At 55.1% G+C, this 15,596-nt stretch overlaps 1 protein-coding gene across 1 annotated transcript in view; it reads left to right on the forward strand.

Moving 5' to 3' along the window:
• Window positions 1-249: 249 nt before the first annotated feature.
• Window positions 250-15,596, forward strand: part of WDR90 (WD repeat domain 90) — a 31,525-nt gene continuing 16,178 nt past the window's right edge. Inside the window, exons 1-22 of the mRNA XM_050906210.1 lie at window positions 250-259; window positions 860-1,059; window positions 1,162-1,338; window positions 1,654-1,792; window positions 2,299-2,469; window positions 3,425-3,548; window positions 4,307-4,374; window positions 4,469-4,578; window positions 5,502-5,720; window positions 5,987-6,049; window positions 6,344-6,412; window positions 7,061-7,171; window positions 7,273-7,418; window positions 7,725-7,782; window positions 9,368-9,486; window positions 9,709-9,870; window positions 10,662-10,780; window positions 11,937-12,053; window positions 12,595-12,830; window positions 13,295-13,434; window positions 14,019-14,149; window positions 15,372-15,502. Of these exons, the coding sequence (XP_050762167.1) occupies window positions 250-259; window positions 860-1,059; window positions 1,162-1,338; window positions 1,654-1,792; window positions 2,299-2,469; window positions 3,425-3,548; window positions 4,307-4,374; window positions 4,469-4,578; window positions 5,502-5,720; window positions 5,987-6,049; window positions 6,344-6,412; window positions 7,061-7,171; window positions 7,273-7,418; window positions 7,725-7,782; window positions 9,368-9,486; window positions 9,709-9,870; window positions 10,662-10,780; window positions 11,937-12,053; window positions 12,595-12,830; window positions 13,295-13,434; window positions 14,019-14,149; window positions 15,372-15,502 (2,820 nt within the window). The remainder of the gene's footprint in view (window positions 260-859; window positions 1,060-1,161; window positions 1,339-1,653; window positions 1,793-2,298; window positions 2,470-3,424; window positions 3,549-4,306; window positions 4,375-4,468; window positions 4,579-5,501; window positions 5,721-5,986; window positions 6,050-6,343; window positions 6,413-7,060; window positions 7,172-7,272; window positions 7,419-7,724; window positions 7,783-9,367; window positions 9,487-9,708; window positions 9,871-10,661; window positions 10,781-11,936; window positions 12,054-12,594; window positions 12,831-13,294; window positions 13,435-14,018; window positions 14,150-15,371; window positions 15,503-15,596) is intronic.

Below are 15,596 nucleotides of genomic sequence, written 5' to 3' on the forward strand. Positions count from 1 at the left end.
CCCCCCCCCCGCCCGTTATGTGGCCCCGTCCCACATAAACTCCCGCCGCCCCGAGGGCTCGTTCCCGCCTCTACCGCCATCGCTCCGCGGCCCCAGAGCGGCGGGTACCCCGGGCCACCCGAGGGGCGGGGCGGGGCGGGAGGGTGTCACGTGATGCGCTGCCGCCCCCTTCCCCGCGGGGCGTGGCGGCGGGCGGCGCGCGCGGATTGGCGGCGGCCGCGCGGGACGGTTGAGCCGGCGGCGCGCGCCATGGCGGCAGGTAGCGGCGGGGCGGGGGCGCGGAGGTACCGGGGGCGTCACGGGGGCGGCGGGTCTCGGGACACGGAGATAACGGGGGCGTCACCGGGCTCGGGGGCGACACCGGAGCTGGGGGGACTCGGAGCACGGGGATACCGGGGCTGGGGGGCTCGGGACATGAGGAGGCTCGGAGCACGGAGGTAACGGGGGCGTCATCGGGGCAGGAGAACTCGGAACACGGGGTTACCGGGGCCGTCACCGGGCTCGGGGCACGGGGGCGACACCGGGGCTGGGGGGACTCGGAGCACGGGGGTAATGGAGGCGTCACCGAGCATGGGGACGACACCGGAGCTGGGGGGACTCGGAGCACAGAGATAACGGGGGCGTCACCGGGGCTGGGGGGACTCGGGGCACGGAGATACCGGGGGGCGTCACCGGGGCTGGGGGAGGGGGGGGGAAGCTCGGGTCATGACGGGGCTCGGGACAGGGAGATAACGGGGGTGCCAGCGGGGCTGGGGAGACTCAGGACACGGAGGTACCAGGGGCATCACCGGGCTTGGAGCACGAGGGCGACACCGGGGCTGGGGGTACTCGGGACATGGAGATAACGGGGTGCCAACAGGGCAGGGGACCTCGGGACACAGGGGCATCGGCGGGATCCCCGGTACAGGGGGTAACGGGGGGCGTCCGGGCGGGGGTACCGTCCCCCCGCCGATCCCGGTACCGGCAGCCTGGCAGCGTCCCTACCTGAACGTCTTCAAACACTTCCGCGTGGAGGAGTGGAAGCGCTCTGCCAGGGAGGGGGACGTGGCCGCCCTCACGGTAACGGAGGCACCGGCTTGGTGGGGTGGGGGGGCACCGGCCACGCGTGGGCAGCGCTGACCCTCTCCCCAACCCCATCACCTTTTTCCGTGGTTTCGGAAGGACGCGAGGCTGAAAGGAACCGTCTACCGGATCCGGGGCTCCGTCCCCGCCAGCAGCTACCTGCAGCTGCCCCGGACGGGGACGCAGTCGCTGGGGCTGGCGGGGCGCTACCTCTACCTGCTCTTCAGGCCCATGCCCCGCAAGCACTTCGTCGTCCACCTGGATGTGACCACCGAGGTACGTGACACGGGGGCGGCCTCGTTAAACTGCCGTCGTTAGCGTCGTGGACCGATTGAAGGACGGGGCGGGTGGCAAGCGGTGGCCTTCTGCGTTTGGGGGGGGGTGTGTGCAGAACTTGGCTGGTGTTTGTTGCTGCTGGTGGGTTACCCCGGGCTGGAGATGGTTTCCATCCTCGTTGGTGGCATCTCTGCTGGGGACAGGGGACATGGAGGGGACAGGAGACACGGCCACCCGCCTTCTCCTCTGCAGCATTTCCCTGCCGAAGCCACCAGGGTGACTAAAGCTCTGCGCTGTGTGTCTCTGTCTTCTCAGGAAAACCAAGTGGTTCGCATCTCTTTCTCCAACCTCTTTAAGGAGTTCAAATCCACAGCCACCTGGCTGCAGTTCCCCTTCATCTGCGGCGCAGCCAAGGGCTCGGTGTACGACTGCGCGGCCAGGGCGTCCAGGCACGGTGAGGAGCGTGCGTGGTGCTGCTGCCGCTGCTGCTCGCGGCGCGGTCGGGACTGGGCTGGCCCATCACCGCCGAAATAAATTGTTAGGAAATAAATCAGTTCAGCCGTTGACTCAATGCGTTCGAGGAGGGTGGAGAGTGGTGGTCCTGAGCAGGAGACCTTCAGCAGCTGGAAGGTCGGAGCCGTAGCTCCCGGGAGGGATGTCCCCCGTCCCCGTTCTCCCCAGCAGTGGGGTGCAGTGTCAGGCCGGGCATGAGTCCACGGAGGCAGCGGGGCTGCTTGTCTGTCCTCCCCCACCCCTGCGCTGCACTAGCGAGCTACGAGGCGCGTGTTCCCATCTCCCATCTTGGCACAGACAAGCCAAGCCTGGTGGGAGTCTTGACTGGTAAATACTTTTTACTTAACGGTGTTAATCTTGCGTCTCCCGTTCTGCAAGGTCCACGGGCCGAGGTCTGTAGCATCTTTTTCCAGTTTCCCTTTTGCCAGCTGCCGCTCTCCTCCCCAGATCTCGTGGGAGCAGCCCCTGCTGACGTGCGCTGGACCTGCCTGGTGCTCGACCTCCACTCCATCCTCTCCCTCTACCTCAACCGCCGTTACAGCCACCTCAAGAGCGTCAAGCTCTGCTCCAACCTCCTGGTAAAAAACCTCTGCACGAGCGACTTGGTGTTCGACCCAGGTAGGAGCTGAGACTTCGGGGTGGCCTCTGGTTTCTCTTGTGATTTAAACCCAGCCTGGATGGAACCCCTCGGTGTTTAAAGCCGCTTTTACAAGCGCGGTGCTAGCAAGGCTGTTAGCCCTGGCAGAGCACTAGGCTGCCGTTACTGTAGCAGTACGAAGCAGAAAGGGCAAAATACTGGTACGACGTTAAGTTGGTGAATACAATCTCCCGACCTCTGGAGGAAAGCGTCCTCTTATTTTCCAGCTGTAAAAGTGAATGATAAGAGCAAAGTTAAATATCTTACCAAGGTTAGAATTTTTTTTCAGGGGAAAAAAATTAAAGATGTTACCAAGCCTCACTTCTCCAAGGCCTGTGCTTTTATCTGCTGGAAGAGCCTGTGGGTTTTTTTTCCTCTCAGAAATCTTCCAACCTCCTTTTTTTAATCCACCTGCTCAGTGTGGCAGAGATACTTAGATCAAAACCTTTGTTTCTGCCTTTCTTTTTTTGTGCTGGAAATCTGCCCGAACCGACTGGCCTGCTGGAAGGCATCAGTGAGGAGGAAGTTCTAGATGCTGCTTTCAGATTCCTGAAATTTCTTCTATCTTGAAGACTTTCATAAAGTTACAAAGGCATGAAGGAAATGAGAGGAAAATGAGAACAGAGCCTTAATACAAATCACATGAAACTGCTGAATCACTGAATAGAAAACTAAGTGAATCTTGGGCCTGGGGATTTATAACTCGATACCAAGGGTTTATGCTCTGAGATCTTCTTTGGAGGTCGAGAGTTTCAGGAATACTCCTGTGCAAAGGTGCGTTAGTTTGTTACAGACCTCTGGGTTGTAATCTTTGTTTTTCAGGTGTTCTCAAAGAGGGAAGTGGTTTGCGCCCATGTCCCACAGGAGACGTGATTTCAGCCAGCTCCACGGGCCTTGGAGAACTCACTCTCTTTATCTTTATCTCTGTGCTGCCAGATGTGACCTTCTCCAAGGCCCGGCAAGCCGACCCGGCCTGCCGCGGGGTCGCTCCCATGCCGCGGGAAATGGCTTTCCCTGTGCCGAAGGGAGAGAAGTGGCACGACCTCTACGACTACATCAGGTACGGCTGCTCCCGGCTGCGTTTGAACCCACCGCGGCTCTGAGACCTCCCCGTTCCCCGGGGGAAGGCAGGATGGGTAACGCCGCTTAAGGAATGACAGATCCGGACAAACCTGGGCCTCGAGTGGAGACATTTTGGTCACCGCAACTCCAGCATTTAGGTGTCGTTAACACATCTACCCTGGTCTAAGCTTAATTGCTGATCGGTGATGTTTTGGGGCAGGAAAAAGGCTGTAGAGCACTCCCATGCTTGGCGTTAAGACCAGTCCTCTCTCCCAATGATCTCTTGCTGGGATTGCTCCCGTGGCTAACTTAGCATAATGCAAGCCTTTCTTCTGTGCGGTGCTGTTCCTCGGGAGCTAAAGGGTAGTCTGACAGGGGCTGCTGAGCTGTCACCGGCCGTAACGCCTCGTCGGGAGGCAGACGTAAGCGTACCTTCCTCAGCTTCGGTGCTGGGCTACCATCGGTGGTGAGGTTTTTTGCCAGAGAAAACTGTGTCAGTCATAAATTGCAGCTCATCGCAGTTAGCGGTGTTGCCTGAAGCGTGCAGTGCCAAGTTAACCCTTGGAAAGTAACGGTGTAGATCAGACCTGGGAGATGCTTTAATATCGCTATATTTGGGGGAGGATGGGGCAAAAGGGGGAATCTTATAGGAGACAGCGAAGAGGCTTTTGTGCCAGGCAGTGAGTTATCAAGTGGGATTCCCGGGTGCCAGTGCAATATCCCCATTACAGGGCGCCTTCCTCTGATTTTGCTCAGGTTCCCATCCGACGGGTCCAAGCTGCCGTACGACTCCATCCAGAAGAGCTGTTCCGGTCCTGCGGCAGGTGGGAAGGCTGGGGACAGGAGCTGAGGCTGTGCCACCCCGGGTGGATGCCTTCGGTTTCCGAAAGAGCCCAACCCGCTCCTCGTGTCACCCAGGTGGCCAAGTTTCGGGGGACCCCATCCGCCAGCTGCCCCAGCCGGTGACGCTCACCAAAGCAGTCCGTGACCGACTGTCCCTCATCCATCAGATAACCAGTCCCAAAGCTGTAAGTGCACAGTGGAGGAGGCTGTAACTTCTTGCTTTCTGCCTCCCGTGGAGTTTTTCCCCACATTTTGTCTTTGAGTTCCTTTATTTAGGACGTAGAAGCTGCTTGTTGTCGTTCGCAGCTGATCCGGGCAGGTCAGACCCCGATCCGGGCACGGTCTGTTGACCGCAGCCCTGCAGTTAATGACTGGGTGGTTCAGTCTGGCGTGGCATTTATCTTGTCTCTGCTATGCCCTAAGTACCTCATAATCTCCAGACATCTATCCTCCCTGTCACAGCTGAGGCAGCAAATAGTTGGGTCTTCAAATTATAGATAGGAAATGAGGACTGGAGACTAAAGAACTTGATCGGGTGCCCTCAGAGAGCAGAGCAGTGAGTGGAGTCCGGGTTGCAGGCAGCTGCCCTCACCGCTGCTTTCCCCTTCCCTGCTGGTGGTGATGCGGGAGCTGGTGCTCAGACTGGCTTACCAGACAGCGTGGTGATGGGCTTTTGGAGAGGGACTGGGGGAAGCCATCCTTCTCACGCTGTGGAGAGGGAGAAAAAGAGGAGTGCAACCACTTTGCTGTTCTGAACCAGGATGCGCCGAGCCAGCTGGCCGGGCGCTTTTAGCCTCCTCTGCTCACTGGGCAGCTCTTCCAGAGACTGTTCAGGGCTGGATCTTTCCTGGGGCTCTCGTTTGCTGTCTGGAGGAGGTGAACTGTGCACGCACAACACTGGGAGTGTAGGGAGAGTGGCTGGTTATCGTACCTGGCCAAGCTAGGTACCCAAAGGGATGCTCTCCCTCCACGTTGCTTCGTCCTTGTTGGTATCGCTGTGAAGAGTCACTCGGGAGAGACGCGGGTGTCTCCCTGTCTCTGCCTTTGCAATGGGTGGAAGGTGCTGGGAGGAGGGCTAATGTCTGTCTGAGGTTTTGCTCTTTCTCAGATGCCACGCTGGTGTCCTGTAATTACAAAAAGCATCCCTGAGGTTCACCTGACAGCCCCAGGCCCTCCTCGTGGGGACGAGGAGCTAGAGAAGAACCAGAGACCGCACAGTGCGGGGGACACTGGGCAGTCCCTGGCAGTCAGTGATGGCGGCATCCACGTGTATGCTCACCGGAGGAGCAAACGAACCATCCGAGCTGTCCGCACCAGCTCAGAGGAGGTGGGTGAAGCGCTGAGGGGTCACAGCAGCCCAGGGGTGCCTTTGGGACGCCGACGGCTGATGCTTGTGAGCCCGGCAGAAGCAGCAGAGGGAACGCAAGCTTCAGGCTGGAGTTTCAGTTAATCCTATGGAGTCCTTTTGCTGGCGTTAGTTTTTCTGACTAGCATTTCTCCTTTCTACTAGTATCTTACTTGCCTTGAAAGAGGGACCCTGTGTTCAAACGCACTGACCTTAAGCCAATAACGTATGTTTACTAATTTGCCCAGAGCATGTACAGGAAGGGCCCTGGACCAGGCGTGCCGTCCGGCAGGAGAGCCTCTGCCTGCAGGGTAAGAGGACAGCCCTTCCCGCAGCACCCACCGCCTCCCTGGGCATCGCCAGGGCGCTGGGAAGGGCTGGCTCTAACTCCCCAGCCTGGGTGGGAGAGCTGCTTAACACTGGGAAATCCCAGCTCCTCCTTCCTGCCAGATTTGTCTTCTGCCAGGTTAAATACTTTAAAACCATCCCCTCTAACAGGAGAGAACCCAAAGCTGCCTCTGTGCTTTAAAGAGAAACTAGCAATGGGGGTGGAGGACCTCAGTCTGGCTCTAAGTGCGACAGTGCTGTCTGGTTTTTTTTTCCAGAGGCTCTTACCGGATCCCATCCTGAAGCTGAGAATGATTATTGGTTTTGGAGGCTGCAGCACCAAATGGGTCAGTAGCTCAGACGATTTGAGGAGTTGATCTGTAATCACGTGGCCCGGGTATTGATTTTTTTGGAGGCATGGAAGGCAGCTGAGTGCCACCCTTCCTGCACTTCTTGATGGAGAAAATGACCCCAAAGCAGACAGGCACGAGCTTATGTTTGTGCACGGGTCTTCCGCTGTTACAATGGTGAATTAGGAATTACGGGGGCCTTTTAGATCTGACGGCTTCTGCGTTTTAACACGTTAAAATTAGAGCTGCTTTGTAGGAGTCTGGAAAGGAAGGGCTGTGGTTTGGATTGTTTCCGTGGGGCACTGTGCCTTGCAGGAGCCCAGCCTGCGGTCTGTGTTAGGGTAAAGAAAGGGTCGTTTTAGTTCAGCCAGTTCAAGGCTCTGCCAACAACATCGTTTTCCTTCTATCTGCTGTTCGTGTAGCAGGCACGATTGGTACGGTAAATCCACTGAATTAAGTAGAATGTTGGCTGGGCTCTTAGTTTTCCTTTGCGAGTTAGAAGAGTACTTGTTGTATGGGAGAGCGTCCTCTCACCTGCGCACGTGCAGCAGATCTCCTGTTGCAGAAATCTCTGCGGGTCCAGCCTAGGCGCTGGGGCACCTCTGGAGGATCTGCAGCCCTCCCGTTCCTGTCTCGGTCCTGCAGGCGCTGTGGACTCGGAACAATGCTGCAGTGGTCTACCCCTGCCACGCTGTTATAGTGACCTTGCAGATCCAGACCGGAGAGCAGAGGTTCTTCATCGGACACACGGATAAGGTCAGCGTAACTCTCCTTATGAAGCCCTACGGCAGCGCTGTGCTGGTACCCCAGATGTAACCCCGGTCCCAGCTCTCCTCTAACCTGGTTGCTTCCCGCAGGTGTCGGCGCTGGCCTTCAACGGGAACAGCACCTTGCTGGCTTCCGCGCAGGCTGGCACCCTGAGCGTGGTGCGCCTCTGGGACTTCCCGACGGGCAGCTGCCTCTCGGTGTTTAAAACCCACGTCCACTCCCTCTTGTCCCTGAGGTGGGTTGCAGCCTGGGCGCAGGGATGCGTTCAGGTGGGTTAAGCGTTGCAGCACGGCAGCTTTTCTGTGCTATTCACACGTGATAAACCAGGGGTGAATTACAGCTCTCCTTCAACTGCCTGTGTTTATCACCGAGACCTGCTGGCAGCTTGGCTCAGAACAGCCGATACGCTGCCAGCTCCCTCCTGAGCTTATCCCTCAGGTCTCGCTGTCTCCCATACCCTGAACTTGTCTCCTTTTATTCCCTGCTGAGACGCACCCGGGGTACAAGGAGCTGCGTTTCACCACGTGGCCTCTTCTTGCAGCTTTTCCTACAGTGGAGCCGTTCTGTGCGGTGTCGGAAAGGATGGGCACGGCAAAACGGTGAGAACTGCAACTTGGTTTTGGAGGTTTCCCTGCCCTGCGAAAAAGCAACGTGAGGTGGCTGTTCTCCCAGATTATGTAGCTATTTTGCAGACAAACCTCTGCTCTGGGCTTTCCTAGACATGTTCTTCACTGTAGTCGGAGGGAGATCCCTTTCTCCTTAGCTGCTTAGAAAATACTTTCCTTCTACCTGATGCTTGTGACCGTTCGCGTGCACGTTCCTCAGCTGCAAGCAAACAAATCCTTTCGGAAGCAGCCTGTGAGACCTGCTCGGCTTGAGCTTTGGGGCTGTTTCTGTCCCTGGTGTGGTCCCAGCTATGAGCCCAGGCCGGGTGATGAAGGCGGCTGTGTGATTCTGCCTGCACCCTACGGGGATCGCCGCAGGCTCGTGCGCAGCGTTGCCGCCCGCCTCCGCAGCCGTTCCGGCCCACCGGGCTGAGGGTGACACACGTTTGTGTGGCATTTCAAGCTGGAAGGCTTGCAAGTACATAGTGAAGGAATGGAAGTTGAAATGGGAGGTTCAGCACCGACTGGAGCCCCCAAACCCTTTTTTTTTTTTTTTTTAATATCATTTAGGGCAAGATGCGAGATTTAATCTTTCAGTTCTGAGCATCGCAGGCATCGCTGCTGGAAGGGATGCTGGGCACTGAAGCTGCCACTCACCGATGTAGCTAGGGGATGACGCAGATCCCACATGTAGCAGTCAAAATTGTTTCATGGGACTGGGGGTTTTGCTTTGTCAGTGGAACTGTTTTCATCCACTGATCCCTTATTGACGACCACCAGCAATTAGCTGTGCCATTGCTAACTGCGTACTGCCTGCAGGAAGAAACAAACAGTGCTCCGTTTTTTTTCCCCAGCACGTGGCAGCGGTCCGTGATCCGGGTGGGAGCTGACGAGCTGAAACTGGAGAGGGGGGGGATCAACAGGGCGAAAGCAGGATGGGAGAACGAGGGGTGCTGGGGGGCTGGCCAGGAGCACCTCTCCCAGGGTGATGCCTCAGCCCATCCCCGCCTCCGAGGTGATCCTGGGTCTGTTTTTAACGCTGTTCTGAAGTGCAGAGCATCAAATCACCTGCATTTCTTCACTCATCTCCCCCTTTCCTTTGGGGAAGGGGTTTGACTCTCTTGCCCCTCGTGACGGGCACTGCGAGCACGCAAACCTGCATCGGAGCAAAGTGCTACGAGAGCCGGTGCAGCCGGACACGTGCTACCTCCAGCTCTCGTGGACCGGCTCAGCCCTGGTACAGCTCTTATATCTCAGCAGGCAGAGTTCCCACTCCTCTGTGGATTTTCTTTCCAAGTCTGAGCCCTGTTGCCAGGCAGCTCTGGGATTTAGAACCTATAATTATGGATGCCAGATGAGTATATTGCCATGAAGCTTTGCAAAGCTGTTGGACTGTCCTAAACCCTCTGTGCGAGAGGTTTTTTTTTTTCCCCTGCTTCAACTCTGTTATCAATACTTTGTGCCCAGCTCTGAAGCAGGCTCCCGTACGTGCAGCTGGTCAGCTGCTGTGATGAAAAGCTCTTTTGCTGCCAAGGTTTCCACGTTTGAGCAGCTCTGCCATCGTGTTTTCTTGCTTCAGATGGTGGTGGTGTGGAACGCTGCTCAGGTGACCCGTGGCGGAGAGGTTGCCGTGCTGGCCAAAGCGCACACGGATGTGGACATCCAGGCCTTGAAGATTGCTTTTTTTGATGATACCAGGTAGCGTGCAAAGAAAATAAATCAAAAGCATCGGTTCTGGCATGGCTGGGGCTGGGGGCAGGTCTTGGTGCTGCAACCATCCAGGCTTGCAGGAGCAGGGTGCTGCGGTTTCCATTCCTGTTCTCGGTCCTCGCTGTCAGGCAGCGGCCCTTGGGGCACTGACCTTTCACCAGGGGCTTGGAAAGTCCTGCCCTGGTCCTCACGCAATCTCTCCCGGGACAGGATGGTGTCGTGCGGCCGGGACAACGTCAGGCTGTGGCGAGTGCGGAGCGGAGCGTTACGCTCGTGTCCCGTCAATCTGGGCGAGTACCATTCCCTGGAGTTCACCGACCTGGCCTTCGAGGAAGGGCACGTGGCCGAGCGGGAGCCGGAGGACCGCACGCTGTAAGGGGCTGCTGGGCTCTGCCGTCACTCGTCCTCGGGACAGCCTGCCAGGAGGGAGCTCTACGGCTCTCGGCTGCCTTTAGCATCCTCCTTCCCTCTCCTCTGCGGGAGCACGGCGTTTTGCTTGGGTTTTCCCTGCAAAATACAGGTGCCTCCTGGAGCTGGGAGAGCCTCTCCCCTCCTCAGTATGCTTCACTTCCCAAAAGAGGTTCAGCTGCCTGCAGAACAGCCCAAGAAATGGGTCTTTCCTCTTGCTGTACTGATGTTTTGCTGTATTTAGTGAATCCCTCCCCAACCTGAGGCTTGTGGTTAGCTTTCTGTTGGCAGCGGGAGGTGTGTGGTGCGTATCCTCTCGCATATAGACAGATACACACGTTTTTTTGTTGTTTTATTTTAATCATCAAAGCCAGACCTTTGTTGCTACCGCATACCGTTCCCTAAAGGCAGAGCTGTTGGCTCAGCTGGCCCGGCCTTCCCCCGGGCTGTGTCCTGTGGCAGAGAGAGATTCTTTTCTGAAGTCTGTGCTGAGCTTTTGGCTCTTTTGCTAATTAACGTTTCAAAGGGACAGGAAATAAAATAGGAAGCTCTGACTTGGTTGGAGATTTGTAGGGTAGCGCATGGAAAGGTGCCCTTGGACACCTCGTTGACCTGTTAGGTTACTGTGAACCAGAATTGCTTTCCATCGGGCAAACAGTTTTAACGGGTAAACCAAGCTGGGTTTTTACTAAACCGTGCCGCCACGGCTCCTCTTAACCCTGGCGTGCCGGAGCAGGGGTCTCTTTCCTTTACAGCTTTGTCTGCAGCAAGAGCGGCCATGTCCTGGAGGTGGACTACAAGAACGTCTGCATGAGGAGCGCGCGGCGGCTCCTGCCCGCACGGCCCCGGGGCTGCCAGCGGCAGGACAAGGCAGGCAGCGGCGCAGGTAGGAGTATCTGCAGGCAGGGAGGAGGAGGAGGCTGGCAGGGGGAGCGCCTCAACCATTGTCAGGGGCAGGAATGAACTCAAACAAACCTCTGGTAAAATAAACCAGCTATTTACCTACTGCTAAGGATTATTTTGGGTTGATTAGATCATTGCTAGCTATTTGCCGCTTAAGTACTGCAAATAATCTTCCTTAGTACAGCAAAGTATCATTTTAAGAAAGAATTTTAGCATTTTAAATGCTGATTGCACTTTCAGAGAAACACTACTTTTAGAAACATGAAACAAGGTCTTAATTTGCTGATGGGAGCCTTAATGTAGAGATGGAAAAAGAGCTAAGCAGACCAACGAAAAAGATGAATTTGGGGATTTTTCCATTATTCAGCCTGTGCAGAGTGTTTGGGAAATCTTTGTTGCTGTATACTAAGTAGTACAGCTTTCAGCTCTTCCATTAATTTTAACAGCGGGAAGAATTCACTTTCAAGTGTGATTGCTCTGATATCTTAAAACTTAGTGCAGAGTTTGCTTTGACAAATTGAGCTAATTAATCCAGAGCTTGCCCCTTTGAGAGGTATGTAACTCCGACTCTCACTTCATGGGCGAGAAAACGCCCAAGAGGAGATGAAACGATGTCCTTGGGTGTCCTCCTGGTAGCAGTGCTGGCTCTCGCCAGTGCTTTGACCAATGGACTTTATACCTGAATCAAAAAATCCCAGTTTCTGTAGATCTGTATTCTCTCTCCCTTCTCACTACGCTACAGAGAGGATTTGAGACATGGAAATGAAAGAGTTTTGTATCTCAGGCAGTTAATCTAGGACACCCCTTGCTGCAAGATCCTGTTCGAGGCAAAAATATGGCAGGGTTTAACAAGCGGTAAGAATTTTCTGTGCCTGGCGAGAGTTGCACGATGGTAAAGAGGAGTTCTGGAAAGGGACGGGGACTGAACGTGTTTTGAGTCCTGAGAAGAGCTAGCTGAGACTCTTCAGCCTGGACTGTCAGTCACCGCGGGATTCCGGGCTGCTGCTTCTGAGACTTCAGCCACTGGTGCGGGTGGACCATTGGACTCGGCTCTCGGATGGGGCAACCCTCAGTTTGAGTTTTCTTGTTTCAACTGTACAAGGTAGTGTCGTTTTTTGGGTTTTCAGGCCCTGGGATCGCTATAAACTGTATTAGCATCTCCTCAGCCTTCTGTGCCACGGGTTCAGAAGATGGCTACCTGCGGCTGTGGCCACTGGACTTCTCAGCCGTTGTCTTAGAGGCAGGTGAGTAGAGCGGGGAGCGGTGCTTCTGAGCTCCACATCTCCATCAGCCCGCCGCTGTGAAGCCAGAGCTCCGCTGCCACGTCTCCTAAAGCAATTCTCATGAACGAGGGCATCTTTTATGCCTGCTGTCTCTAGAGGTGACTGGCTTGGAAGTCTTTTACTTCAACGACGATTATTCGTGTTCATTCTTGTAACTCGTAGGAGAAAGGCAGGATCTCCTGGGTGAGAGCAGGCACTCCGTCTTGATTTCTGTGCCCTTGTACCCATGGCTTGTCTGTCCATGAAAAATTAGGGGAGAAGTCGAGCAGTCCTTCACTCTTTTTGAAACAATCACCATAACAGCAGAGCCCGGGGACTTCTAGAAAGGGTAGAGGCTCATTTGTCACTAAACTCAAACCTGCAAGCGTTTAATCTTCAGGTCGTGGGATGTTCGTTCCTGTGTGCATTACTTTCCCAAATGTGAATCTGGTTCGGTAGCTGTGTTCCAGCTGCTGCTGCTCCTTTTCCAGAGGGATTTGCTGACTCCTGTGTCTTTCCCCAGAGCACGAAGCTCCGGTGAGTTCTGTCTGCATCAGCCCGGACAACCGCAAAGTCTTGTGCACGACCGCTGCTGGGAATCTGGGCTACCTGGATATCCAGTCCCGGGACTATAACACCCTCATGCGCTCTCACGAGGACTCCATTTTGGCATTCTCGGTGGAGGGGATTTGGAAGCAGATGGCAACGGTGTCTCAGGACAATACCATCCGAGTCTGGGATCTCGTCTCCATGCAGCAGGTAGGCGGGACGAGAGTCAGTAGGTATCTCGCATTTATTAATAGTCTGCCTAGTCTCTGTTGGGTCTGGTTATCAAAGCTCCACGGTTCAAAAGCCCTTAAATGTCCTCCCTAAGGCATGGGGGAGTACCATTGGCAAGAAATCCTTTGGAAGCATGGAGTTCTGAGAGTTTTAGCTTAATGCATAATTTGGCCTTAGCTTCTGAAGGTATTGTTAAACAAAAATATTTTCTTTTCCTCCATCTTTTGAATATTGCTTTTTAACACAAAACATAATACCCAAGGGCTTTATCTAAATGCCCAAAGACCCAGGACTTCACTGGGCTTCAGATCCATCGAGGCAAGATCAGGTTTCTGTTGTGGGACACGCTCACGGTGGAGGTCTGAGGCGGTTTTGTTGTTAGGTACGGCTGCCAGGTCGAGCTTTATCCAGGTTTGTGCCCGCGGTGTGTCTCTTCCCCGCAGCTGTATGACTTCGCAGCTGCAGACGAAATGCCGTGTGCTGTGGCCTTTCACCCTACCCAGCAGATCCTGGCCTGTGGCTTTGACAGCGGGATGGTGCGGACCTTCAGCTTGGCTGCCTCCGATCTCCTGGTAGAGCACAAGTAAGCCCTTGCAAGTGGGAGCTGCACCGGGGCAGGTATGGGTCTAACTGGGTGTCCTGGCAAGAGCCACGGTGATGGCTCTTCCCTGACGGAGGTGGGAAAAGTGCTTTTCTTGAGCTTGACAATCCTCACGTCCCAGCTGAGTGGTTTTCAGGCAGAGATAGCCTGCTGTGCCAAGGCTCTGCGTGGTAAAAGTCCAACCTGGGAAGGCTATGAGGGCTTTCTGTATGACTTTCCCGGTGGACAGTTGGCCAACAGTAGGAAAGAGCTTGTCCTAGAGAGCAGCTGAGCAGGGAGCCCTTGCAAGCCTCGGCGTGGGAAGCGGAGGATGCTCCAAAGGGAGAGGGAGCGTGTCCCATCCAGGGATGGCTGGAGGGCTGCGCTTGCTGCTCTGTTTTCCAAAAAGTTGGAGTGTTGATTGTCCTGGGCCGCTGCAGGCGCGAGCATGATGGGGTCCTCTGCCTGTCCCTGATTATTTTGTTCTCCTGGGTTCTTCACCGTGTTGCACTCAACGTTGCTACTGTTTTCTGGAGGTTGGTTTGTTTTTTCTCCTCCCCTTTTTCATGTTTTCTGCCTTCTTTCAGGCAGCACCGCACTGCGATCACCGGACTGACCTTCTCTCCAGATGGCAATTTCATGTTCAGCTCCTGCTTGCAGGGAACTCTGGCTCTTTACAGCTGTATGGCGCAGAAAAGCCACGTCCTGAGAGTCCTGGGTAAGACTCTGGGGTTGCGGGTTGTTTTTCTTCTGTTTTTTATTAGCACAGACATCCTAGCACTAAAGCCAAACTAGAGTCGGCCTGCTCAGAGAGATATTTTCTGATGAACCTTCTGAGCTGTGTCATTTGTGTTTATACTGTACGTGTGAGCAAACCCTAGTGACTGCCAACCCTTCCCTACCCGTCCTGGTTCAAAGGCTCTCAGCTTGCTTGGTGTTACGATTTCGTAAACGGGCTGGAATCGCAGAGATTTATTCATGCCCAAGCCCTGACTCTTTCCGTTCTGTGGATGTGCGGTTTAATTTGTTTAAACTGGATTGTTTCCCTAATCCTGCTTGCAGCACGGCTGCGCAAAGAGCCGTGCTGGTGAACGGAGAAGGTGGAGAGCTGCAGGCAGGGGAAGCAGGGCAGGGGCAAGGCAGTTTGGAAACATTAATGTCGCATTTAATGTACGCTTTTGAAATGAGCTGTGGCAGCACAAGCGTGGGCAGGGAAAGGGAGCTCTGTTATGCAATATTTTACAAAGAGGAAGATCCTGCCCCAAGAAGTGTGCAGTTGAAGTAGGTGGTGAAGGAATAGGGGCTCGGAGAGATCAGGGAATTTGTCCAAAATCACCCAAGTTTGGTGTCGGTGCTGCAGCTGGACCTTCACATTTTGACTCTGCTCTGAAACAGTGTTCACTGCCTGGCCATGTGCCAGGGACAGAACAGTGGAATTTTGGTAGTGGAATAAATGCAGAGAATTGCTGTGATTTTTAGACCTTTGGGTCTGTCTGCCCACTGGACTGACATCGGCGTGCTGGCGTTCGGCACTGACTTCATTCTGCGCAGGGTTCAGACACCCAGGCTGCAGCTGAGATCTCACATTCATAGCTCCTTGTCACAGCTTCTTGTAACGTTAAAAAATAAACACTAAAATCGATTTTATTCCCTTGACTTTGTTCTGCTCTCCTTGAAAACACCGCACGTTCAGTCAGGCGACAAGCCGTGTATCTAGCCCTTGCCTTTGAGGTGGTTCACTGCACGCTTTGGGTTTTGCAGATAAAATTTGTAACATCTACAACGGAGGTTGCTTCTTTCTCGGGCCAGAACGTTAACCCAAGGCTGATTCGGAGGCAGGAGAAGCTGCAGCTACCGGTCAGCAGCACCGTCACAGAGTGAGCTGGCTGCAGCGTGGGCTTTGCTCCTCTCTTCACTCTCTCTCTTGCTGTGGCCCTCAGGCAATGTGGTGGCCCGGGATGCCGGGAACGGTCCGGATGCTTTGGTGATCAGTGGGGACAGCCGTCTCTTGGCCTTCGTGGGTCCCTCCAAGTACGTTGTGACCGTGATGGAGGCCTGCTCTCTAGATGAGGTACCCAGCAGGCTCCCCTCGTTCCTGGGGGAGGGTGGGGAGGGGAGCGGGCACCACAGGGTGCCACGGGCTGGAGGGGAAATTCCCGTAGGCT

The sequence above is a fragment of the Gymnogyps californianus genome, chromosome 15 (assembly GCF_018139145.2).
Source record: "Gymnogyps californianus isolate 813 chromosome 15, ASM1813914v2, whole genome shotgun sequence".
Lineage (NCBI taxonomy): Eukaryota > Metazoa > Chordata > Aves > Accipitriformes > Cathartidae > Gymnogyps > Gymnogyps californianus.